Raw genomic sequence first — 24,165 nt, forward strand, 5'->3', positions numbered from 1 at the left:
GCGGGAAAGGGGGGGCACACGGCCTGTGCACATCCCCAGGCCCCGGCGGCACCTCCCCGACGCTCAGCCCTTTGGCTCCGCTTCCCACATTCGCCCTTGAAGCCCGGGCTCAGCATAGCGTCCAAATAAGGCAGCTGGTGCGGGGCATGAGCATCCTGTCCGGGCGGACCGGGACGGGGAAGGGGATGGAGACTGGGATGGGGACGGGGACAGGACGTAGACGGGGTGGGGGGGGGACGGGGACGGGGACGGGTCGGGGGGAGGGGAGCGACAGGGACGGGGACGGAGGGGCGGGGGACGTGGACCGGAACGAGGACGGGGACCGAGTGGGGGTAGGGGGACGACGGGGACCGGGACGAGGACGGTGACGGGGACGGGGAGGCGGGCGGGGGGGGGGTTTGGTCGGGGGCGGTTCCACGGCGCTGGGCCGCCAGGAGGTGTCGGAACACGAGTCAGGACGGGGTAGGACGCCCGCGACGGCCACTCCTCGGAATCCCGCGGGGTTCTAGCCCCGCCCCGCGCGCCCTCGCCCCCGCACCCGGGCAGCAGCGGGGGCATCTGGGCGCGTCCACTCCGCGGGCGCCGAGCGGCCAACCGGAAACTAGTGGGCGTTCCCCAGGGTTATTGGGGCAGATTTCTCAAGGTCTTTTTTGAGTGAAAACCATTAAAGTGTATAAAATGCTCTCATTAAAATAACCGGAGTTCCCAATGCCACGAGGCTGTACAACCGCGTGTGCTCCCGATCCGTCTGCGGTTAGCGTGAGCGGAGAAGAGCAGACGGGAGCACTAGAGGGTGCGGGGGAGGGACGGGGGGCGCGCGGGGCGCTGAGTAGGGCGTCAGGGGGCGTGGGCAGCGCAGGCGGGGGAGGGGCAGGGGGCGGGGCGGGACGCAGGCCGGAGCCCGCCCCCCCCCCCCCCCCCCCGAGACCCGGCGCAGGCGCGTGCGGCGTGACCCCGGGAGGCCCGGGGGCGTCAGAACCGCCCTGCGACAAGCCCGAGGGGGCGCTGCCGGCGAGTCTCCCCGCATCCGGTCTCCGCCTCTGGCAGCCGTGGGACAGCTCCCCAAACGGCCGCGGGCGCCGCCTGCCCCCGGGAAACCGTAGTTCCCCGGGCCGGAAGTGGGTGTCGGACCGCCGGAAGCCGTAGGCCCCCAGAAAGCCGGAAGTGGGGTCGGAGCCGTCGGGAAGTGTAGTTTCGCGGGAGTCGCAAGCGCGGCCAGCCGCCGGAGACATGGCGGGCCTGGAGCTCCTGTCGGACCAGGGCTACCGGGTGGACGGACGGCGCGCCGGGGAGCTGCGCAAGATCCAGGCGCGGATGGGCGTGTTCGCGCAGGCCGACGGCTCGGCCTACATCGAGCAAGGCAACACCAAGGCGCTGGCGGTGGTCTACGGGCCGCACGAGGCGAGTGGGCGCGCGCGGGCGGGGCGGGCGGGGCGGGCGGGGCGCGCGGGGCTTGGGTTCCCCGGCGCTGGGGGTACCTGACCTTGTCCTCCCGGGGACGCCTTCCCGACCGCCTTCCTCTCCTGGGGAGCCCCTCCCCTGCCTTTCCGAAGCCCGTGGGCTCCGCGTTCGACTTCTCGGGAGCGGAGCGTCAACTCCATGAGCGGAGGGACTGTAGCTAAACCCACCTGCTGCTACTGCCTGGCGTCCACGCCGGAGCGGGGAGGATGGCTGGGGCACGTAGCGGGGCGCGTTCGCAGCGGCGGAGATGGGGAGCAACTCGGAACGAGGTTTGGGGGGCTCGGGAGGCAGGAACCCGCCGCGCTGTAGGCCAGGGACACGACTTAGGATTTCACGGGTGATGGGGAAGCTTTAGGAGGCGTCAGGACATTGACGCAGCGAAAGTGTACAGGAGATGACATCAACCGGGATATATTTTTTTAAGCTTTTATTTATTTACTCATGATAGAGAGAAGCAGAAACACAGGCAGAGGGAGAAGCAGGCTCCCTGCAGGACCCCGGGGTCACACCCTGAGCCAAAGGCAGACAGACGCTCAACTGTTGAGCCACCCTGGCATCCCGAGCCTGGATATTTGTGAACACACCTGCTCTGGCCACGGATGGAGAATGGGTTAGCAGGGGACGAGGCAGGGATGGAAACAAGGAGGCCTGTTAAGAGAAGTAATATCAGACATGATGACTTGGAGACTGGCCAACTGGCCCTCCGATGGAGGTCCTCCTGCTTGCTTATGGAGATGCCGGAAGTAGAGGGAGGGTGACGGGAAGGCGTAGTGTCAGCTGTGGAGGGGTGAGCCTGACTCATGTGTCCTTCCTCCCCCCAGATCCGGGGCTCCCGGGCTCGAGCCCTGCCAGACAGGGCCCTGGTGAACTGTCAGTATAGCTCTGCGACCTTCAGCACAGGCGAACGCAAGCGACGACCGCATGGGGACCGAAAGTCTTGCGAGATGGGCCTGCACCTACGTCAGACATTTGAGGCAGCCATCCTAACACAGCTGCACCCACGTTCCCAGATAGATATATATGTGCAGGTGAGCAAGCAGCAGCCATCAACCCAGGAAGGGAGGGGGAAGGAAGGGGAAGCAAGGATGGGAGTCGGGGGACAAGAGCCTAATGGACCGATGCCACTGGGCGGTACTTGCAGGTGCTGCAGGCAGATGGTGGGACCTACGCAGCTTGTGTGAATGCAGCCACGCTGGCAGTGCTGGATGCGGGAATACCCATGCGGGACTTTGTGTGTGCCTGCTCAGCTGGCTTTGTGGACAACACAGCCCTGGCGGACCTCAGCCATGTGGAAGAGGCAGCTGGTGGCCCCCAGCTGGCCCTGGCCTTGCTGCCGGCCTCAGGCCAGATTGCACTGCTTGAAATGGATGCTCGGCTACATGAGGACCACCTGGAACAGGTGCTAGAGGCGGCTGCCCGGGCTGCCCGTGATGTGCACACTGTGCTGGACCGTGTGGTTCGGCAGCATGTACGCGAGGCCTCTATTTTGCTGGGGGACTGAGCATCTGGCCCCCCATGCCCAGAATAAAACTCACATACAATCTGCTATACTTTAATTTCCCCACAGCACTTGCACACCCTCAGATCCTGGCCTGGTGCTTGCTCTGGGAGGTGACTAGGAACCGTCCCCATCCCCCGCACATGACATACCTTTTCCAGCTTCAAGACCCAAACCCTGAAGAGAAAGGTCGGGGAGCCTGTCTGCGGATGAACAGCCATTGTGCTAGGAAAGGTTCAGGCAGCTGAGCAGTGAGGCAGGGCCTGGCATAACGAGCCAAGCTGTGAGACGAAGGCAGTTCTCAGACCAGCACATCCACAGCCCACATCCTCTGGACTATGGCTTGGACTGCATGGCCCCCTCCACCCTGGGAGCCCTTTGGGCCTCCCTAGCCTTAGGCTCGGAAAGCACAACAAATGTTCTCCTCTGGGGTGGTGCGGAGGGGTGGGGAGTCTTCACACATATCTGCGGCGCCGCCTGAGCCCTCACCCGGGCACCTCCTGATCTGAATAGGATTCCCCACTTTCTAGTCCACATACCCCAGGTCTTGAGACCCGTTCTGGCCGAGAGTAGCCTGTGCACCTTCCTCCCTGTGGTCATCTGACCCCGGTTCCCTCGGCGCTGGGCTCCCGCTGAGCTCCCTTGTGCGCTCACTGCCGGTCTGACCTCCGTAGAAATGAGCCTGCCGGCGCCCCTGTGTCCGTGCTTCCCGGTCCTCCGCCGGCCCCAGCCTTCCCGTCTCTGATCCTGTACGTGGGAGCTTCCTAGCCGCGGTCCACAGGCAGCCCGGCGGCCCCGGCCCCGCGCCCCGCCTCCAGCCCCGCCCCCTGCTCCGGGCATGCGCGGCGGCGTGAGGGCCTTCGGGACCGGAAGTGCGGGCGGGCGCGCCGCCTCGGCGGGACGGGAGCGCCGCGCGGGGTCGGCGGCGGGAGTGGGCGGTGAGCGAGGACCCCGAGCCCCCGGAGCCGCCGGCGCCCGCCATGGGCCTCCTGTCGGACCCGGTGCGCCGGCGCGCCCTCGCCCGCCTGGTGCTGCGGCTGAACGCGCCGCTGTGGTGAGCGCAGGCGGGGCGGCGGGCGCGCGGGCCCGGGCGGGGCGGGGGGGGGCGGCCCCGCTGATGCCCGGTGCCCTCTGCAGCGCGCTGAGCTACGCGGCGGGCGTCGCCTGGTTCCTGGCGCTGGCCTTCCCGCCGCTGACGCAGCGCACCTACATGTCGGAGAACGCCATGGGCTCCACCATGGTGGAGGAGCAGTTCGCGGGCGGGGAGCGCGCCCGGGGCTGGGCCCGCGACTTCGCGGCGCACCGCAGGAAGGCGGGGTGAGCGGCGGCGGGGGGCGGCGGGGCCGGACGGCTGCTCGGCCGGGAGCTCGGCTGACGCGCGCCCGCTCCGCAGGGCTCTGCCGGCGGCCTGGCTGGAGCGTGCCATGCGGTCCGTGGGGCTGGAGGTGTACACGCAGAGCTTCTCCCGGAAACTGCCCTTTCCCGACGAGGCCCACGAGCGCTATGTATCGCGGGGACGGGGACGCGCCCGGGGTCTCCGGGGGGGGGGCGGGGTCGTCGGGGCAGGGTGGAGCCTACCCCCCCACCAATCTGCCCACAGATGGTGTCGGGCACCAACGTGTACGGCATCCTGCGGGCCCCGCGCGCCGCCAGCACCGAGTCCCTGGTGCTCACCGTGCCCTGTGGCTCCGACGCCACCAACAGCCAGGCTGTGGGGCTGCTGCTGGCACTTGCTGCCCACTTTCGGGGTGAGCCTCGGGGGCTGCGCCTGGGCAGGGGCGGGTGGGTCACTGCTCCCGGCCCTGCTGACCTGGCTTCTGGCCTTCAGGGCAGATTTACTGGGCCAAAGACATCATCTTCCTGGTGACAGAGCAAGACCTCCTGGGCACGGAGGCCTGGCTTGAGGCCTACCACGACGTCAACGTCACCGGTGGGTACTCCTGCCCTGCCCACCCTCTCTCAGTCACTGTCCTCACCAGCCCCCCAGAGGAGCTCATTCCCCTGCTCCTACAGGCATGCAGTCCTCCCCTCTGCAGGGCCGGGCTGGGGCGATCCAGGCAGCTGTGGCCCTGGAGCTGAGCACTGATGTGGTCACTAGCCTGGACGTGGCCGTGGAGGGGCTCAATGGGCAGCTGCCCAACCTCGATCTGCTCAACCTCTTCCAGACTTTCTGTCAGAAAGGGGGGCTGCTGTGTACTCTGCAGGGCAAGGTAAGGAGGGCTGCCTGCCCGGGCAGCGTGGGGCCTGTCGCAGGCTCCTCTGACCCTGTGCACAAACCCTCCAGCTGCAGCCCCAGGACTGGACGTCAGTAGACGGGCCGCTGCAGGGCCTGCAGACACTCCTGCTCATGGTTCTGCAGCAGGCCTCTGGCCGCCCCCACGGTCCTCACGGCCTGTTCTTGCGCTACCGCGTGGAGGCCCTGACTATCCGCGGCATCAACAGCTTCCGACAGTACAAGTATGACTTGGTGGCAGTGGGCAAGTAAGTGGCTGCTGGTGCCCCCTCTGTGCCTGGGGGGTGGGGGGGGCAAGACTAGAGGGCCTGGCTGGCCATGATGCTGCCGCACCCGCAGGGCCCTGGAGGGCGTGTTCCGCAAACTCAACCACCTCCTGGAGCGCCTGCACCAGTCCTTCTTCTTCTACCTGCTGCCTGCACTTTCCCGCTTCGTCTCCATCGGCCTCTACATGCCTGCTGTCGGCTTCTTGCTCTTAGTCCTTGGCCTCAAGATATCCTCTGAACCCACTGTCTATTTGTGGCCAGCCCTCAGGTCCTCTACACTCCGGGCTGGGGGAAGCCTCCATCCTTGAAGCAGGGGAGTGGGAGTGAGCCCTGGGTCCCCTGCCAGAGCAGATTCCATCATAGGTGTCGTCAGCGTCCTTGACTAGACCATGCTCTGGAGCTGTGGATGCAGTTGCACGAGGCGGGAGTGGGCCCCGAGGAGGCTGGGGGGGGCCCTGAATCTAGTCCTCCTCTCCAGCCAGCACAGGTGATGATCCCTCTTTTCCTGCCGTGGGGGTGGGCTTCCAGGCCTTTGGGTGATTATATTATTGCTGTGATTCGGTGTTGATCATGGGGTGGTGGCGAGGATCCTTGGGGCTCCCCCAGCCACAGGGCCTATCCCCCCAGTGTCTGTGTGCCCTTGCAGAGTGTGGGGCTGGCCTCGCTTGTGGCGCCTTTGCTGATCTCACAAGCCATGGGCCTGGCCCTCTACATCCTGCCAGTGCTGGGCCAACACGTGGCCACCCAGCACTTCCCCGTGGCTGAGGCCGAGGCCGTGGTGCTGACCTTGCTGGCCATCTATGCAGCCGGCTTGGCCCTTCCACACAGCACCCAGCGGTGAGGCGCTCGGCTGCAGGGGGGGGGGGGGGGGGCTGGACACATAGGCAGCACCTCTGAGCCCTTCCCTCGCAGGGTGGTGAGTGCACGGGCCCCAGACAGAGGCTGGATGGCGCTGAAGCTCGTGGCCATCATCTACCTGGCGCTACAATTGGCCTGCATCGCCCTCACCAACTTCTCACTGGGCTTTCTGCTGGCTGTCACCATGGTGCCCGCTGCGGCGCTCACGAAGCCCTATGGGCCCCGGTACGTGCTGCTCAGCCCCCATCACACTGCCCCACAGGAAGTGCCCCCCGCAGCCCCGGGGCCTTGCTCCTGACCGCAGACTCTGCCCTTGCCCGGTGCCCCCATCTCGGGGCCCCGCCTGACCCCGCCTCTCCACCCAGGCCACTCTATGCTACCCTGTTGGTGCTGACGAGCCCCGCAGCCACGCTCCTGGGCAGCCTGTTCCTTTGGCGAGAGCTGCAGGAGGCGCCGCTGTCGCTGGCCGAGGGCTGGCAGCTGTTCCTGGCGGCAGTGGCCCAGGGTGTGCTGGAACACCATACCTATGGCGCCATGCTCTTTCCACTGCTGGCTCTGGGCCTCTACCCCTGCTGGCTGCTTTTCTGGAATGTGCTCTTCTGGAAGTGATGCGTGGCTGCCCTGCAGTGTAGACTCTGGGTGGGAGCTCCCCCAGCACCCCCGTGTTGTCTCCTTGGGAAATAAACAGGAGTTTTGTTTCAGCTGCCGTTTGGGCTGTTGGCCAACTGTTTGGTGTCCGTGGGGGTGCTCCAGCCCGGGGAGTGAGAAGCTCTGCCTGAGGCCTGGCCTTCCCATGTCCTCCTTCCTGGAGGGCACTGCCCTGGTCCACTTGCTGCTGGCAGCAGTGCGGGCCCAGCCACATCGGCCTCGGAGAGCCTCGGCTGGGCACTGGGTTCGGGGTCTGGAAACCACACACACAGACCTGCCCTGGGCCCAGCCCCATGAGCGTCACGGTGGGAGGCAGAGTGCTGGGTAAGCAAAGGGGCCTGATGGGGTCTGAGGCAGCCAGGGACCACACTGCTGTGTTCAGCACTGGAGGTGAAGGGGCAAAGGGGCTGGAGCCGGAGCACTGCAGAGAAGGCCTGCGGTGTGGGGATGGAGGCGCACCCGACCCAGCTACCTTGGAGCTGAACCGGCCTAGACCAGCGAGAACCCACCCAGCACCTAGGAGCCCACAGGTCACGGGCTGGGACCCCTGCTAGGAGCTGGGAGGTTAGTGTTCTCCCTGGAGGGAAGAGAAAAGCAAACTAACTCTTGGGTGATGGCAGGGCCTGGTCTGCTCACGGGAGCCCAGCGCCACCCAGCGCCGGATGGGGGGGCAGGCCAGTCAGCCTCCCGCAGGCCTCCGCGCTGAGGCAGTACCCACACACCCAGGACGCTGTGACCCAGGAAGCCGCCCGAGGAAGCTCAACCCCCAGCCCTGCTGGTTCCTTGGTGATCCAAACACGTGAGCAGCATCATGGCAGGGGCGCTGGAGACACCACCCCCACCCCCCCACCCCCGCTTAAGCAGCAGCCTGGCGCTGGCCGGCCTGCTCCCCAGACCCAGGTGGAACCTCCAGGTCCTTTACCGTTGAGCAGACTGCTCTGCAGCTGGGCAGACCCCCTGCAGCCCCCGCAGCCCCAGGGCCTCCCAGCCAGGTCAGGCCCCCCTTCCCCGCCGTCTTCTGTCTTCCAAGGCGCACAGAGATCTGCTGCGTGTGCCAGCTGGCATCCCATACAGACCCCCTTCCGGGCCTGGGCCAGCCGTGTCCTCCGTCAGCCACTTCTGACTGCACTTGGTCATTTAAAGCACAAATCATGAAGATCTGTTAGGTAGTGGAACAGACCGCAGAGACAAAAGCGAAAAGGCCACGTCCGTGTCCTGAGCTTACCTGCGCAGAGTTCCTCTCCTCTGTTCAGAGGGCTTGAAATCGTGGGAACGACAAAGTTGATTTGTCAGGGAAGCGTGATTTCTGTTGTGATTTTCAGTAACGTCACTAGTACAAACATATTTTTAAAAGTGCTTGCTTAATTTGACAGATAAAGCCAGAGAGCACAAGCAGGGGGAGGGAGGGGGCAAGCAGGCTCTCCCCTGAGCCGGGAGCCTGACGCCAGGCTCGATCTCAGGGCCCGGGACCATGGCCTGAGCCGAAGGCAGATGCTTCACTGCCTGGGCCGCAGTACTGGGAGATGTCGGGCGCCTGGGTAGCTCAGTCAGCTAAGTGGCTTGATCTCGGCTCAGGTCTTCACCTCAGGCTGTGAGGACAAGCCCTGCGCTGGGTGCCCTCTGGGTGTGGAGCCTACTGGAAAAAAAACAACTGTCAGGCCGTGAAGACGTAAGTCAGGTGTCCAGGGGCTAAGCGCGTGTCGTAAGTGCTGTACCCTGCTGGTGTGGCAGGGTCTTCGGCGAGTCCCCAGGACTTCGGCGAGTCCCCGGGACCGTCGTCCTACCACAGGGCCCCGCTCTCCTCTCTACCTCAGGCTGCGACCAGCCGAAGCCTCCAGGGCGAACACCCAGCAAAGACCTCCCCCCAGAGAGACTGCCCTCGAGCCCAGCCTTCCCTTGCCCGCGGGAACGTGCAGGCGATGCTGGAATGTGAAGTTGTCAATGGGCTGAGGAGCCTGTGTTGCGGATGGAGGGAGGACCAGCCAAAGGCATCACGCAGCCCTGGTTTGCTGGACTGGGCTACGTGAGCGCCGTACCTGGGGTTTCCTGCCACCAGACCATCCAGCCGGTACAAGAGGGACTGCTGCTGAGCCCAGCTCACGGGAGGCCTCGGGCGCTAGACGCACGGACTTGAAGCAGCCAGCCCTGTGCTGACAGTCGGTACCAACACACTCCTCTCCTGCTTGCTTGCCACACCCCAGGAGGGCAGCACCGAGGCAGGGACACCGTCTTATTTCCTGCCACCTCTCCAGCCCAAGGTCAGATGCGCTGTAGAGTATTCTTCTGTATTTGTTTAAAGAAAAGAAAGGAAGGAGGCCCCCCTGGAGGTCCAGGAGGAGGCTCCAGGGGCAGACCTGACCGCGTCCACAGGGGCCTGGACGGTTGCCCATGGCCGGTGGTATGGGGTGAGCACAGGAGGGTGAGGTCAAGGCCGCTGGCCAGGCAGGCCGCCCTCCACCCATCCAGAGCGCCCCACAGCCTCCCCACCACCAGGCCCTCTGCAGATGCCCTACTTGGCCTTGGGACACCTCGAGCACCTCCCCCGGGTGTCCCAGACTTCTGTGCTCTTCTCACACCATTTGCCTAGTCGCACCACTCTACCTGAGGTTTCCACAGAGGCAGCGTGGGGGCTGCTCTGGACACTGTTACCCAGAAACTGCTCCTGCAAGCCCACGCTCAGGTCCTATCTCCCCCCAGGCCCCTCTTCTGAGGCCCCAGTGTTACCTGTAAGTCACAGTATCCCAACCTTAACACCTTCTCCTTAGCACGCTCAGCCAACCCTGGACCCGGCATCAGCCTGGCCTCTCTTCAGGGATGCCCATCACTCCAGGTACAACCAGGCTCCTTGCCTTGGTCTCCAAGGCCTGTGTGTGTCCTTCAGAACATTTTCATTGCTCCCAAAAGCAACCTGTACCGACTCCGTGTCCCCTTCCAGCTCGTGACGCCGTTAATCTCTCTAACTCCAGATTTGCCTCATGAATGGATTTCATAGGAATGGCCTCATACATACGTGGTCTTTTGGGTCTGGCTTCTTCCGCTTAGCCTAACGCTTTCAGAGTTCATCCGTGTGGTATGTGTCACAACGCTGCATGGCCAAGCAACGTTCCGTTGTGTGGACATGCCCCATTCTATTTATCTGTTTGTCAGATGGACATGGGGGTCATGTCCTCTTTGGCTATTACGGCAACGCAGCTATCAACGTTCATGAACAAGTTTTCTCGTGAACACATTTTCTCTTGGGTATATACCAAAAGAATCTTTTTTTGTTTTTAAGATTTTATTTATTTATCCATGAGAGATGCAGAGAGAGAGAGAAAGAAAGAGAGAGAGAGGCAGAGACAGGCAGAGAGAGAAGCAGGCTCCATGCAGGGAGCCGGATGTGGGACTGATCCTGGGACCCCAGGATCAGGCCCTGGGCTGAAGGCGGCGCTAAACCGCTGAGTCACCGGGCTGCCCTTGTTACTGATTTTTAATTTTATTTTGTTGCGGTCAAAAAATGTACTTTGTATGATCTTACTATTTTTAAGAGTATTGAAACTTGTTTTCTTTTTTTTTTTTTAGATTTTCTTTTAAAAAAAAATTTATTTATTTATTATTTATGATAGACATAGAGAGAGAGAGAGGCAGAGACACAGGAGGAGGGAGAAGCAGGCTCCATGCAGGGGCCTGACGTGGGACCCGATCCCGGGTCTCCAGGATCACACCCCGGGCTGAAGGTGGCGCTAAACTGCTGAGCCCCCAGGGCTGCCCTTGTTTTATTTCCTAGCACATGGTCTATCCTGAAGTGTTCCACATGTACTCGAGAAGAACGTGCTCGTCCGCTGCTGGGCGCAGTTTCACTGGCTTCTGTGAAGCGTGACTGCCCTACAGCAACGTTCAAGTCTGGGGTTTCCTCGCTGAGCTTGTGTTCTGTCTTGATGGATTGGTCGTTTTTATTTCCTTAAAGATTTATTTGAGGGAGAGAGAGAGAGCGCACACATATCGAATCATGGGGAGGGGTGAGGGGAGAGGGAGACAACTGCGCTGAGCAGGGAGGTCTACACGGGGCTCGATCCCAGGCCGCTGAGCTCATGACCTGGGCCGCAGGCAGACGCTTAACCACCTGAGCCCCCCAGGAGCCCCTAGTTCTTTTTTTTCATTATAAAATGTCCTTCTTTAACTCGTATCAATTTTTATTTTAAGGTCTATGCTGTTTCATATTAGTAAAGCCAATCCAGCTCTTCTTATTGCTGTTGGCATGGTATATCTTTTTTTTTTTTTTAACATTTTATTTACTTATTTAACCGTGTGAGTCAGCACACAGACAAGGTAGGCAGAGGCAGAGGGAGGAGCAGGCTCCCCGCCAAGCAAAGAGCCCAACGTGGGACTCGATCCCAGGACCCCAGGGTCATGACCTGAGCTGAAGGCAGACACTTAACCCACTGAGCCTCCAGGGTGCCCCAGTATGGTATAGCTTTTTCCACATTTTTACGTTCTACCTATTTGTCTCTTTGAATCCAAAGTTTATTTCTTATAGACACCATGTAGTTGGATTTTTAAAATACATTATGCCGGGCAGCCCGGGTGGCTCAGTGGTTTAGCGCTGCCTTCAGCCCAGGGCGTGATCCTGGAGTTCGGGGATCGAGTCCCACATCGGGCTCCCTGCATGGAGCCTGCTTCTCCCTCTGCCTGTGTCTCTGCCTCTCTCTGTCTCCATGAATAAATAAATAAAATATTAAAAAAATAAAATACATTATGTTAATTTGTGCTTTTTAATTGGACAGTTTAATCCATTTACTTTTTTTTTTTTTTTAAGATTTTTACACAATCTCTACACCCAAAGTGGGGCTTGAACTTGCAGCCCCAAGATCAAGAGTGGCATGTTCCACCAACGGAGCCAGCCAGCCGAGCCAATCCATTTATATTTAATGTAACTGATATAATTTATATTTGCTATCTTGTTATATGCTTTTCTTCTGTTTAAATTTAATTTGTAGTCATCTCTACACCACTGTGGGGCTTGAGTTCACAACCTCAAGATCAAGAGTCACAGGATTTCCAACCAAGTTACCCAGGTGCCCCTGTTATATGCACTGTATATCTTTTTCTGTTCCTCAATTTCTTCATTATTGCCTACATTTGTATTAGGTAGATCTTTCCCAATATACCATCTTATTTCTTTATATCCTTTTGAGTAATTTTCTTAGTGGTTTCCTTGGGATTACAATTATCTTCATGGATAACCTGATTTAGGTTAAACAGTAAATTAGTCCTGAGACACCTGGCTGGATCAGTTGGTGGAGCATGGACTCTTGAGGGTTTTGAGTTTGAGCCCCATATTGGGTGTAGAGATTACTTAAAAATAAAATTTTATCAATGAATCATTAGGGCTACCTGGGTGTCTCAGTTGGTTAAGCATCCAACTCTTGGTTTCAGCTTGGGACATTTCAGGGTCATGGAATACAGCCCCATGCCAGGCTCCACACTGAGCCTGCTTGGGATTCCCTCTCCCTCTGCCCTTCCCCCAACTTGCTCTCTAATATTAAAAAATAAGTCACTGAAGTCTACCTCTGACACTAACAATACACTATATGTTAATTGAATTTAAATAAAAAATAAAAACATTTTTAAACCACTAATTTCAGTAGTAGTAAAAGATGTTGCTATAGCCATTCCCTCCTGTATGTTATTGTGAAATTCCATCTTTATGCATCCTGTGCCTATCCACATAGGCTTATAGTTATCACTTTATGCAGGTGTTTTGATTAGATAGGAAAAAAGTTATCAACAGAAATGCATTCAGGATGCCTGGGTGGCTCAGTCAGATAAGTGTCTGCCTTCAGGCCTGCTTCTCCCTCTCCCTCTCCCTCTCTCTCTGTTCATGCTCTGTAATAAATAATCTTAAACACAAAAGTGCATTCATATGTTTTTTAAAGATTTATTCATGAGAGACACAGAGAGAGGCAGAGACACAGGCGAGGGAGAAGCAGGTTCCCCGTGGGGAGCCTGATGTCGGCCTCGATCCCGGGACCCCGGGGTCATGCCCTGAGCCAAAGGCAGACACTCAATCGTGGAGTCCCCCAGGCATCCCTGCTGTTGGGGAAGGGGGAGTACAGTTTTTGAAAGGTTATCACATACACGGACTCTTGTAACCACCACCAGCCCCGGGACACAGCCCTGTTGCACCACAGGGAGGGCCTGTCCTGCACGCACACCCCACGCTCCAGGTCTCCATCATGACGGTGTCCTCTTGTCGAGAATGTCCTACAAATGGAACCATATACATGCAGCCTTTGGGGACCGGCTTTTCGGGGGTAGAGGGCCCACACTCCCCCAACAACAGCAGCTCAAGTGTGCTGTCTCCTGAGGTGTGGAGGGACCCCGTGTATTCACCTGCTCAAGGATATTGGGATTGTTTCCAGTTTGGGGCAGTTGTACACAAAGCTGCTAACATTTAGGTGGAGGCTTCTGGTGACCATAGATGATGATGATTCTTTTTTTTAGATTTACTTATTCCTGAGAGACACAGAGAGACAGAGACACAGGCAGAGGGAGAAGCAGGCTCCCTGCAGGGAGCCCCATGAGGAACTAGATCCCAGGACCCTGGAATCATGCTCTGAGCCACCCAGGTGCCCCTCATATTTTTTTATATTTACCTATGTAGTGACCTTTATTGCTGCTTTTTTTTTTTTTTTCTGGTGTTATTCCTTCATGTGGATTTGAGTTACTATTTAAGGTCTTTTTATTTCAGCCCGAGGGCCCCACTTACTATTTTTTTGGAGGGCAGAGTTCTTGTAACAAGCTCTTCCAGTTTATTTATGAGGATGTGTTAATTTCTCCTTTGTTTTTTTTTTAAGATTTTTATTTATTTATTCATAGAGACAGAGAGAGAGGCAGAGACACAGGCAGAGGGAGAAGCAGGCATCATACAGAGAGCCCGATGTGGGACTCGATCCAGGGTCTCCAGGATCACGCCCTGGGCTGCAGGCGGCGCTAAACCGCTGCGCCACCGGGGCTGCCCTCTCCTTTGTTTTTAAGGGACAGTTTTGCCCTATATAGAGTTCTGGGTTGGTAGGGTTATTCTTTCAGCACTTGGAAAAGGTCATCCCACTGCCTTTTGACTTCCATGGTTTCTGATGTGAAATATGTAATTTTATTAGGGATCACTTATATGGAATGAGTCACTCCCCCCTTGCTGCTTTCAAGAGTCTTTTACTTTGGCTTTCAACAATTTATGATGAGTCTAGGTGTGGATCTTTCTTAGTTTATCTTACTTGGCATCATTGAGTTTCATGGACGTGTAGATTCATCCTTTTCATCAAAGCTAGGAAATGTTCAGGCATTATTTTTTCAAATATTCTTCACCTTTCTCTTCTCTTCTGCTCCTGAGAATTATGCATAGACTGGTATGTTTAATGGTGTTCCACAGGTCATTTTTTTTCCTGTTCCTCAGTCTGGACAATCTCAAGTGACCTACCTTCAAGTTTACTAATTCTTTCTTCTAACTATTCAAATATGTAGTAGAACTCGTATCCCGAGCAGGCTGTGAAGGAGCACAGACTTCTGGCTTTCCACAGTGCCAGCTCCCTTCAATTATAAAGCAAGGTCAATATAGTTAGAAGGCAGGTTCAGGGTTCCAAACACAAGGACGTTTCACCACGTGATCACCTTGGCTTGTCACATGGCACGCAGAACACGGCACAAGGCAAGCCACCCGACAAACCAGGTGACAGAAGGAGCAGGACGTTGGCGACCCAAGCCTCAAGTGGGGCTGTGGGCGGTGGGGGAGACGAGGCCCCGGTGAGGTCTGGGTCAGCTCATGGGGAAGCAGGGAAGGATCCCAGTCCTGTTGGGGTGAGCTGGGCGCAGCCAGGGGCAGGCGCAGAGGGGTCATGTCTGAAGAGTCGGCCGGCGGCTACACGCCTCCTCCTCCCCTTCCTAAAGGGGTTTAATCAGACTCAGGACCCTGCCGGCCTCCGCCTCCGCCGGTTATTGGGCCTGGGGTGTGAGCTGCGGCTGGACCCAGCGGGGTCTCGTCACTGCAGTAGTGTTAACCGCGCAACACGGCCTGACAGGCTCCTGCTTCCGTGAGGCACCTGGCCTGCTCTCACAGTGTCTCATACTTTTTTTTTTTTTTTTATTGAAAAATAAACATTTAAAATAATGTGGTGAGGGATCCTGGGTGGCTCAGCGGTTTAGCACCTGCCTTCAGCTCAGGGCGTGACCCTGGGGTCCTGGGATAGAGTTCTGCATCAGGCTCCCCGCAGGGAGCCTGCTTTTCCCTCTGCCTGTGTCTCTGCCTCTCTGTGTCTCTCTTGAGTAAATAAATAAAAATCTTAAAAAAAAAAAAGTGGTGATTCTGAAAATCAGATTCTAAGTTTCGTCGTTGCTGTTTGTGGCAGTTGTATTGTGTAGTGATTTTTCTGACCTGATGCTATCTAGTCTGTGATATTTGTCCTGTGTAGCTGCTGAAGTCAGCTCAATGGTCAGCTCACGGTGGGACAGTGATTTCCTTTAATGCTTATGATCAGTAAACTTGCCAGTCTTTCCCAAATAGCTCTGTGCACCTGGGGCCTGCCCCTGCAACCGTCTCAGGCTTCACTTCAACATGCAGAGAGGCTCAAGGTCAGCCAGGGGTAACCACTCAAGGCTTTTTCAAGTCTTTCATGAGCATGTGCACACCCTATTTATGTTGGTGACTTTTTAAAAAAGATTTTATTTATTTATTCATGAGAATACACAGAGGAAAGAGAGCGGCAGAGACACAGGCAGAGAGAGAAGCAGGCTCCCTGCAGGAAGCGTGATGTGGGACTTGATCGCGGGTCTCCAGGTTCACGCCCTGAGCTGAAGGCAGACGCTCAACCACTGAGCCACCCAGCGGTGTTTATTTAAGAAAAACAAGTCAATCTTGGTAAGAACAGTGAGTTTTGAGGCGTGTTTTGACCGTTTCTGGCTAAAGCTGCTGGACAGCCCACATTCCTAGTACTGAAGAGAACAGGACACCTTCTGTGTAAATAATTGCCCTGACTTAACGTGCCTGAGACCCCTCCTGCCAGCCGCAGCTTTCTGGGCCTAGTAGCCTGTGTGCTCCGGAGGCTGTTTGTTGAAGACAATTACAGGCAAGTGTTTTTTATTTCAAAGTGGCCTGAGGCCACAGGTAACAGCTGCAGCTGCTGGTAGAGTAACCTTCAGGCTTAAAGGGAAGAGCTGGAATACAGCCTCCACAGGGATGTCAAGAGCCCTACATATTTCTGAAATATAAAAGGTCACAAACAGGGCAGCCCGGTGGCTCGCGCGTCGGGCTCGTGGAGCCTGCTTCTCCCTCGGCCTGTGTCTCTGTCTTTATCTCTCATCAATCAATAAATAAAATCTTAAAAAAAAAAAAACCCCACACCGCTGGGGTGTTGCAATCCTTTGATTATTTACAGACTTCTGAAAAAGCGGACCGCAATGCCTCCTGGCTTCTACGGGGGCGGGGGGGGGCTGCAGAGCCTCCGAGGCCCGTGGTCCTCCGTCCGCAACCCGGCCGTCAGCGCCCCGGCTCCCGCATCTCAGTTTCTAGGTAACACCGTGCGGCTACTAATCCTGGTCCAACGGATGAGGGCGAGCAGCGCGTGCGGCCGGGCGCCGGGGGTCCGGGGGCCCGGGGTCCCCCGCCTTCCGCACCGCTCCTCCCTACGGCCACCGCGCCAGGCCTGGAAATACTGCGCACGAGAGCCCGCGCGCGGCCCCGCAGACGCCCCGGGCCCGAAACCTCCGCGGACCGCGCCATCCCCGCCACCGGAAGATGCCCGCGGGCCCCGCCCTGCTTCCGGTTTCCACGCCGCCCGGGAGCGCGGCCAGGCGGAGCCCCGTCCCCTCCCCGGCTCTCGCGACGCCTGCGCTCGGGGCCGCCGCAGGGGCCGACGGGAGCCGCGGCGCGCCGGAGACGGCCAAGATGGCGGTGGCGGCGGCTTCGCTTCGCGGGGCGGTGCTGGGCCCGCGGGGCGCGGGGCTGCCGGGCGCGGGGGCCCGGGGCCTGCTGTGCGGCGCGCGGCTCGGCCAGCTCCCGCTGCGGACGTCTCAGGTGAGCGCTGGGCGCGACCCCGGGCGCCGGGAGGCCCCGCAGCCCTGAAGGTCACGGCGGGGAGGCTCCGGGCGCGGGCCGGGCGGCGAGCGGGCGGCCCCGGCCACCTGGCGCCGCTGCCCCCGCCGGACCCCCGCGCCCTGCCCACCTGGCGCGCCCGGGAGCAGGGCCGGCGCGAGGCCTCCGAGCCGCAGAGGCGCCCTGTGCGGAGCGCGGGGGCGGCGGGCGCGCTCGCTGCGGGCTCGGGGCTGGGGGTGACCCGGGGGACGCGCCCAGGCCCGCCCCGCTCCGGCCTCGCAGACCCGGCCCGCGTCCCGGCGCGACCTCAGCCCGACCTCGGGCGGCTGCTCGTGACCTTGGCCCGCCCGTGTCGCCTGCCGTGCAGCCGCTCCCCCGGGCAGGAGGGGGCGGGCAGGGCGCCCCGCGGACGTGGCCCGCGCCGGGCGAGGGCGGTGGGCGAGGCGGGCGCGGGAGGCCGCCCCGGTGGGACCTGGTGGGGCCCTGGCAGGCGCTGAGCCGGGATCTTGCAGGCAATGCCCCTGTCGTCCAAGGCCGGCCCGTCCCGGGGCCGCAAAGTGATGCTGTCGGCGTTGGGCATGCTGGCGGCGGGGGGCGCGGGGCTCGCCGTGGCTCTGCATTCCGCCGTGAGTGCCAGCGACCTGGAGCTGCACCCCCCCAGCTACCCGTGGTCCCACCGCGGCCTCCTGTCTTCCCTGGACCACACCAGGTGCGCTGCTGGCTGGCTGGGGCAGGGTCTGGGGCACTGGGTGGGGTGGAATCCGTGCCCCTAATCCTGTGCCTGTCTTTAGCATCCGGAGGGGCTTCCAGGTATATAAGCAGGTGTGCTCCTCCTGCCACAGCATGGACTATGTGGCCTACCGCCACCTGGTGGGGGTCTGCTACACCGAAGATGAAGCCAAGGCGCTGGCTGAGGAGGTGCGGGGCCTGGGGGGAGGAGGACCTAGGGATTGGGGTGCCCGCTGTGCTGGGCGGCAGGGTCGTGATGGGGCTCTTCGCGGCAGGTGGAGGTTCAGGACGGCCCCAATGAGGATGGAGAGATGTTCATGCGGCCAGGGAAGCTCTCCGACTATTTCCCCAAACCATACCCCAACCCTGAGGCCGCCCGAGCAGCCAATAACGGAGCACTGCCCCCTGACCTCAGCTACATCACTCGAGCTAGGTAGGCGGGCTGCCTGCAGGGTGCGGAGGGGAGTGGGGGGAAGCTCCGTGTGAGCCGGGGCTCAGGAGACTCGGATCCGGTCCCAGGCACGGTGGTGAGGACTACGTTTTCTCCCTGCTAACCGGCTACTGTGAGCCACCCACCGGCGTGTCACTGCGAGAAGGCCTCTACTTCAACCCCTACTTCCCTGGACAGGCTATTGGCATGGCGCCTCCCATCTACGATGAAGTCCTGGAGTTTGACGATGGTGAGACGCCCCCACTCTGGGGACCAACAACCTGGGTCCTCTTCCCCCTGTTGGGACGCTTACCCTGCACTTTCCTTGGCTCAGGGTGGGTGTGTCTGAGCCGGGTTAGCATCCGCAGTCCTATCTAGCCTGGGCAGGGGGGTCCCAATGCTTGTACAGCCTTGGTCAGGAGGCCGTCTGACTGTAGAGGGGGATGCTCCAGGGCTACCCCGGGTTGCATAGGGACCCCCAAGAGCAGCCCTTACCACTTACCTTTGGCGCAGGCACCCCAGCTACCATGTCCCAGGTAGCCAAGGACGTGTGTACCTTCCTGCGCTGGGCATCTGAGCCAGAACACGACCATCGGAAACGCATGGGGCTCAAGGTGAAAGGGTTGGGCGTGAGAGAGGGGCTGGGCTTGGGTCCTTTCTGCTTCCTTTCTCTAAGCTTGCCTCGTCCCCAGATGTTGATGATGATGGGCTTGCTATTTCCCCTGATCTACGCCATGAAGCGGCATAAGTGGTCGGTCCTCAAGAGCCGGAAGCTGGCATATCGGCCACCAAAGTGACCCTGCTCCATGGCTGCTCACTGTCTTGCCTGAGGGGGCCCTGGAGCCGAGGAGCCACCCTGGACCTGTTCAGGCCTCAGCTGGCCCTCTTGGCCAAACCCCTCTTTCTTTGGTTAAGAGGGAACGGGGCAGGAGACCAGGTTCTGGTTCAGACCCTTCAGCCCCTGCATCATGGAAATAAATTAAGTTTCTCAACACACACGTTTGAGCTCTTGTGTGATGGGAGCACAAGTCTGCAGGGGCCTCTGGGACTGAGACCCTTGCTCTCGAGCTCCCAGAATGTTCATGCCATGTCGTCCAGCCAGCATGTTGCCTGCTGAGTGGGTACTGAGTCCAGTACCAGTTGTGGGCCGGAAAACCGCTGTTAGAGAGGGCCACGGCACCCGACGAGGTGCAGGTACCCAGTCACAGCCACAGAGGGCCTGGCTTGGCCAGCCGCGGCCCAGGGACCTGGTCGGGTAAGCAGCCATCTGTCAGCAGGCTGAACTACTTGGCTTTCATCCCGAAGGCAGCAAGGAGCATTTCATGGGGGAAGAGGCCTGGCCTAAAGTAGGAGCTGCTGGGGAACGGGAAGAGCCCGAAGGCAAGCTGAGGAAGCAGAGCTAGGCAGAGGCTGCCTGGAACGTGCCCCCGGCGTCCTGCCTGGACAGCCAGAAGGGGCAGGATGCAGGGGTTACGGGGTGGCAGCACATGGCCGTGGCTCAGGGCTCCCAGCTTCGGAGTTCTTGTCCCCCAGGAGGGGAGTGTAAGGAGCATCCTGGCTTGAACAGCCCACAGGTGGTGGCCAGAATCTGGGAAGGGTGAGAGCCAGGAGGAGAAAGCAGAGCACCTGCTAGGCAGCTTCTGGGTGGGCAAGAGGAGGAACAGTCAGCGGCCCGAGCGGGATGGGTGCTCTGTGTGCTCTCGGGTCTGGGAAGAGGCCTCAGCCCCATGCTTCTAGGAGCCCTGGGGTTTGGAGTCCCACGTACTGGAGCCACCAGGGCCTGACTGGGTTGCCCCCCCAGCTGAGGACCAGGCCCCACCTCCGCCACATTTCATGGCCGTGGGGCTATGCCCTGCTCTCCGTCCTCCCAGCCGCTCGGTCTGCTGACGGGCGCAGAGATGGGGGCACTCAGTTGGCTCAGAAGTGTCTTTAATGACTCCAGATCGCAGCCCTCCACAACCCTGGTGAGCAGTCAGCAAAGGTCGCCTGAGAGTTTCAGGACAGGCTCCAGGGACCTCGGGCCCGGAGGGATCAGGCCATCCTCTCTCTTCGAGACCTGGGGGTGAGGGCAAGATGGGTCATCCTGCTGGCTTTACCACCGTGCCCCCCCTTACCCTGCTCTGCCCTTGGTACCTTTGGCGGCTGGTGGGTGGAGGCTGCAGGAAGGGGGTCCCAACTGCAGGGCTTCTGGGTGCTGCACATCTCACAGCCGGGTCGGCTGGGGGCATTGATGAATGTGCAGGAAGGGCAGGACCAGCCAGGCTGGGGAGGCGGGGAGACTGCGGCTGCTTCTCTATCCTTCAGCTGCCCAGCAAGTCCCAGGCCCACCCGGCCCAGTCCCTTACCCACCTGAAGGGGGCTGGGGAGGCTGGCTGGCTGAGGCGCTCTGGGCAGCCCCAGTGACTGCGGAAACAGGCGACTTAGTTCCCCATCTGTCTTCTGGGGGCCCAGAGGGCTGCGTCCTGCAGTAGATGAGGTGGGGCTCAGCGCGTGTCAGCTCCCCCTCTCCCTCCCCTCCACGTCAGGCACTAACCTGAGGCCTCTCCGGGGGCTGAGAGCAGATAGAGGAAAGCAGGATCCCCATCCCGCCGGACCCCATACGAAGCAAGGCTGCGCTCGGGCGCACACAGGCACTGCCCAATGACCCAGCGCTGCACAGGTGGCGGGAAGCCAAACTCCGAGAACACCTGGGGCCAGAGCATCGAGGCCAGGTAGTGTCACCAGAGCCCCCGGCCCCCAGCAGGTCTCCCCAGCCCCCATGCTTACCTGCTCCTGGAGAGTTGCGATGGTGCAATGGGGGTGAACTTGCAGGGACACGTGGGCAGAGGACGCAGCATCTTCAACTGTGACCTGTAGCCTGGGCCAGAATACAGGTCAGGGGGGAGGCTGAGCGCCCCGGAAGGCTGGGACGTCAGAGTGCAGCAGGCCTCACCTGATGGGGCCAGGAGGGAAGCAGGCCTCCCGGAGCCGGACGCTGAGGGCCACGTGATGCTGGGCCAGCAGGGCTGCTGCCTGGGCTGCCCCCTTCTCATCTCCGTCCTCGATGGCCCGGGCCAGGCGCCCCACCAGCTCCTCTGTGGGGGGAGAGAGGCCCATCAGGGCTGAACGCACCCTGCTGCTTCCAACCCCCTCTGCCAGCTGCCTTTACCTTTCTCCGGAGAGTCTCCAGGGCTCCAGCAAAGATCCACCTTGGGTTGTGGGGTCTGGAGTGTGGGCACTTCGGGGGGGCTGGGTGGGGACACAGGGCATGTGTCTGGGCCCAGGGCTTGGGGCAGGCTGCCTAGGAGGGAAGATGTGGGGTGGGCAGGGGTCTCCTGAGATCAGAAGGCCTGACGTCTGGTGTCGGTTTCCAGGACACGTGCCCTCCCTGCTTACCTCAGCCCACGCCAGGGCCCTGGACCACACGTTAAGCAAGACCTCCCCCAACCTTGGCCCTTGCAAACCCCTAAAACGTCCCTGCCAACCCCTTGGAGCTGCAGCTGCACCTGGCTTTTCCTTGGGCTCCACCTTGCTCCTGTCTAGCCCCACCAGGCCCTTCCACCAGAGCTTGGCCACTTCTCGCCTCGACTGGCCCCACGAGCCTGCCAGGGATGCTCCCTTGGCACCCAGAGCCCCGCAGTTAGGGTGGTCTCCCCCTGGTGCCTCAGGGACCTCCATCCTCCCTACTGGCTCTACCGTTGGTACGTCAGCCCAGGACACCTTGGGTGCTCCCGCTCCACACAAACCCTCCTGGGCCCCTGCCTGCAGGGGCCCTGACCGAGCTGGCGGTGCCGCTGTCTGCCCGGCTTACCTCCCACGTGAGGCCCAGCCCACCCACTGCTGACGCAGCTCCTGTGACGGCCTCAGCTCTCAGTATTCGCAGCTGTCTGCCCCCTGACCCGGCCTGACCTGGCCCTGACTTGGCTGAGCCCCGGGATCACATGCACACTCATGCCTGGGGGCTTTCGGACCTGCCGCTTCCCGGCCACATGGGTGAAGGGTCCACTAGGATCTTCAAGTTTCACCTTAATGAAGCTTTCCCTGCCATCCTACTTAAAATACAAACCCCTCCCAGCGCTCTAATCTCCTCCACCATCTGAAAAGATCTTACTTATTTTTGTTTCAATTATATATATATATACATATACATTTTTTAGGAAGTGAAGAGTGAGTGGGAGAGAGAATCTCAAGCAGACTCCCTACTGGGCGCAGAGCCTGACTTGGGCTCCTTCCCGTGAACCCTGAGATCGTGATCTGAGCTGAAATCAAGCGTCAGACGCTCAGCCGACTGAGCTGCCCAGGAGCCCCCCAACCTACTTAGTTGAGAGGCACCTGGCTGGTTCCACTGGTGGGCCATGTGACTTGATCTTGGCGTTGTGAGTTCAAGCCCCATGTTGGGTGTAGGGATAACTTAAATAAATACGGGCGCCTGGGTGGCTCTGTCAGCTAACCGTCAGCTAAGTGTCTACCTTCAGCTCAGGTCGTGACCCCCGGGGCCTGGGATGAGCCCTGCAGGCTGCGGCTCTCTGCTCAGTGGGGAGCCTGCTTCTCCCTCTCCCTCTGCCCCCTGCTGTGTGTGCAACCGCTCTCTAATAAGTAAAGTCTTTAAAAAATAATACATACTTTTCACCTAATAAGTATTTTTGGGCCGACACACAAGGTCACGGTAGTTCCAAGCGTACAACACGGCGATTCCACAAGTCTGTACCCTACGCTATGCTCCCTGCAGTGCGTGTTTACCTGTCTTACGTGTCTGCCTCCCTTTTAGGATCTGAGGTTTGATCACGCCACACCCGCGAGGCGTGAAGTGCTCAGTTCAGAGCAGGCGCTGACTACAGGCTGCGCTCTGGGCCTCTCTTCCGCCACCGCATACGGTTTCCTTCTTACTCTCTGGCAGCTCTTCTGACACCTTCGTGGCCTTGTCCTCTGCTCCCTGCATGTCCGCCTGTCACTGCTCTCTTGCTTCGCTCCCCTAGTGAGCTGGGTGACCTTTCCCACCAGCCTTTACCCTTCCGGGCGCGGGTGCCCTGTGCCCTTCCTCCTGGCTAGCCGTGTGCCCCGTGCCCTTGCACGCAGGCTCTGTCTGGGCGCTCCACAGTACTTCTCCCTCCAGCTTTGCCTCAACCACTATGTCCTCCGTCTCGTTAGCCACGAACTCCTGCCAATTCCGTCTCTGGAGAAGCCTCGTCTCCAGCAGGTGCCAGCCAGTGTCGGTAGCTCGGATCCCGCCTGGGCGCCCCGGCTGCCCCAGCCCCAGGCCCGCCTGCCCTGCCCCTGCGCACCTGTCGCCCTCCCCCTCCCGGAGCCTCCCGAAGCCTCCCGGAGCCCGGCTTCCGCCCGCCGCCCCGCGCAGGCTCCAGCGCTCAGCCCCGGCCCGGGCGCGTCCTCGCCGCGGCGCACTGACCATCGCGTCCCTCCATGGCGGCCCGTCGGACCAGGGCGGCCCAGCGCCGAGCGTCCCGGGCGTCGAGGAAGTGCAGGCTCAGGGCGCCGGGCCCTCCCGGTGGAGGCTGCAGCTCATGCCGGCTGGGGCCTCGGACCGTGTAGGAGACGGACTCCAAGGGCCACTCCGAACCGCCCTACGGAAGGCAGAGTCGGGCCACTTAGGCGGCCCCGGGCCGGTCCTCGCGCCGCCGCGCCGCGCCCCCGCCGCCCGCACTCACCGCCCCGGGGCCCGCGCCCAGCAGCTGCAGCCGGAGACGCCCGGGCCGCTCGGGGTCCGCGCTCAGCTGCAGCCTCCGCAGCTGCGCCTCGGCGTCCGGGCCCGCGCCCAGCGGCCTCACCGTGGCCTGCACCGCCAGCAGCACGGCGGCCGGGCCCGGGCCCGAGGGCGGCGCCATCCCATCTCCGGTCCGGCCGCGCTTCCGTGGGCTCGGGGCTCCGAGCGCCTCGGCCGACCGGAAACTGGGGCCGCGCGCTTGGGGTTCCGGCCGACACCAGAGGGTCGGAGCGCTAGCCTCCCGGTCCCGCTGGGCCCGGGACCCACACGGCCCGGAGGCT

General features: G+C 60.6%; 4 protein-coding genes and 1 long non-coding RNA gene across 9 annotated transcripts; 3 read left to right on the forward strand and 2 right to left on the reverse strand.

Moving 5' to 3' along the window:
- The first annotated feature begins 1,007 nt into the window (after nt 1-1,007).
- EXOSC4 (exosome component 4) lies at nt 1,008-3,002 on the forward strand. Of its 2 annotated transcripts, none has more exons than XM_077847643.1 (3): nt 1,008-1,401; nt 2,283-2,489; nt 2,603-3,002. In XM_077847643.1, the coding sequence occupies exons 1-3, from the start codon at nt 1,231-1,233 to the stop codon at nt 2,960-2,962; spliced, it is 738 nt and encodes a 245-aa protein (XP_077703769.1). In that variant the 5' UTR covers nt 1,008-1,230; the 3' UTR covers nt 2,963-3,002. The 2 variants fall into 2 exon arrangements, with proteins under 2 accessions (XP_077703769.1, XP_077703770.1); XM_077847644.1 differs by lacking the exon at nt 1,008-1,401 and adding an exon at nt 1,479-1,730.
- LOC144283484 (uncharacterized) lies at nt 1,876-3,776 on the reverse strand. Of its 2 annotated transcripts, none has more exons than XR_013352076.1 (3): nt 3,499-3,776; nt 3,112-3,222; nt 1,876-2,109 (listed from the first exon to the last, which is right to left on the reverse strand). It is a non-coding gene; the product is annotated as an uncharacterized LOC144283484 (long non-coding RNA). The 2 variants fall into 2 exon arrangements; XR_013352075.1 differs by having other exon boundaries at nt 3,112-3,240.
- An 82-nt stretch (nt 3,777-3,858) lies between these two features.
- Nucleotides 3,859-7,017, forward strand: GPAA1 (glycosylphosphatidylinositol anchor attachment 1). 2 transcript variants are annotated; one of them, XM_077847641.1, is made up of 12 exons: nt 3,859-4,013; nt 4,097-4,276; nt 4,353-4,464; nt 4,560-4,707; nt 4,788-4,889; nt 4,973-5,169; nt 5,244-5,440; nt 5,532-5,685; nt 5,850-5,945; nt 6,105-6,295; nt 6,371-6,541; nt 6,682-7,017. In XM_077847641.1, exons 1-12 carry the CDS (start codon nt 3,940-3,942, stop codon nt 6,923-6,925), a joined length of 1,866 nt encoding a protein of 621 aa, XP_077703767.1. In that variant the 5' UTR covers nt 3,859-3,939; the 3' UTR covers nt 6,926-7,017. The 2 variants fall into 2 exon arrangements, with proteins under 2 accessions (XP_077703767.1, XP_077703768.1); XM_077847642.1 differs by lacking the exon at nt 4,097-4,276 and having other exon boundaries at nt 3,883-4,013.
- Nucleotides 7,018-16,865: 9,848 nt separating this feature from the next.
- Nucleotides 16,866-19,180, forward strand: CYC1 (cytochrome c1). Its single transcript, XM_077847655.1, has 7 exons — nt 16,866-17,009; nt 17,540-17,736; nt 17,819-17,945; nt 18,032-18,189; nt 18,276-18,436; nt 18,700-18,800; nt 18,879-19,180. Exons 1-7 carry the CDS (start codon nt 16,881-16,883, stop codon nt 18,981-18,983), a joined length of 978 nt encoding a protein of 325 aa, XP_077703781.1. The 5' UTR covers nt 16,866-16,880; the 3' UTR covers nt 18,984-19,180.
- Nucleotides 19,181-20,098: 918 nt separating this feature from the next.
- SHARPIN (SHANK associated RH domain interactor) lies at nt 20,099-24,160 on the reverse strand. 2 transcript variants are annotated; one of them, XM_077847653.1, is made up of 9 exons: nt 23,829-24,160; nt 23,570-23,744; nt 21,335-21,466; nt 21,119-21,260; nt 20,953-21,043; nt 20,720-20,873; nt 20,536-20,648; nt 20,320-20,448; nt 20,099-20,242 (listed from the first exon to the last, which is right to left on the reverse strand). In XM_077847653.1, exons 1-9 carry the CDS (start codon nt 24,003-24,005, stop codon nt 20,159-20,161), a joined length of 1,197 nt encoding a protein of 398 aa, XP_077703779.1. In that variant the 5' UTR covers nt 24,006-24,160; the 3' UTR covers nt 20,099-20,158. The 2 variants fall into 2 exon arrangements, with proteins under 2 accessions (XP_077703779.1, XP_077703780.1); XM_077847654.1 differs by lacking the exon at nt 21,335-21,466.
- Nucleotides 24,161-24,165: the final 5 nt, after the last annotated feature.

This window comes from Canis aureus, chromosome 14 (assembly GCF_053574225.1).
Source record: "Canis aureus isolate CA01 chromosome 14, VMU_Caureus_v.1.0, whole genome shotgun sequence".
NCBI classification, from domain to species: Eukaryota; Metazoa; Chordata; class Mammalia; order Carnivora; family Canidae; genus Canis; species Canis aureus.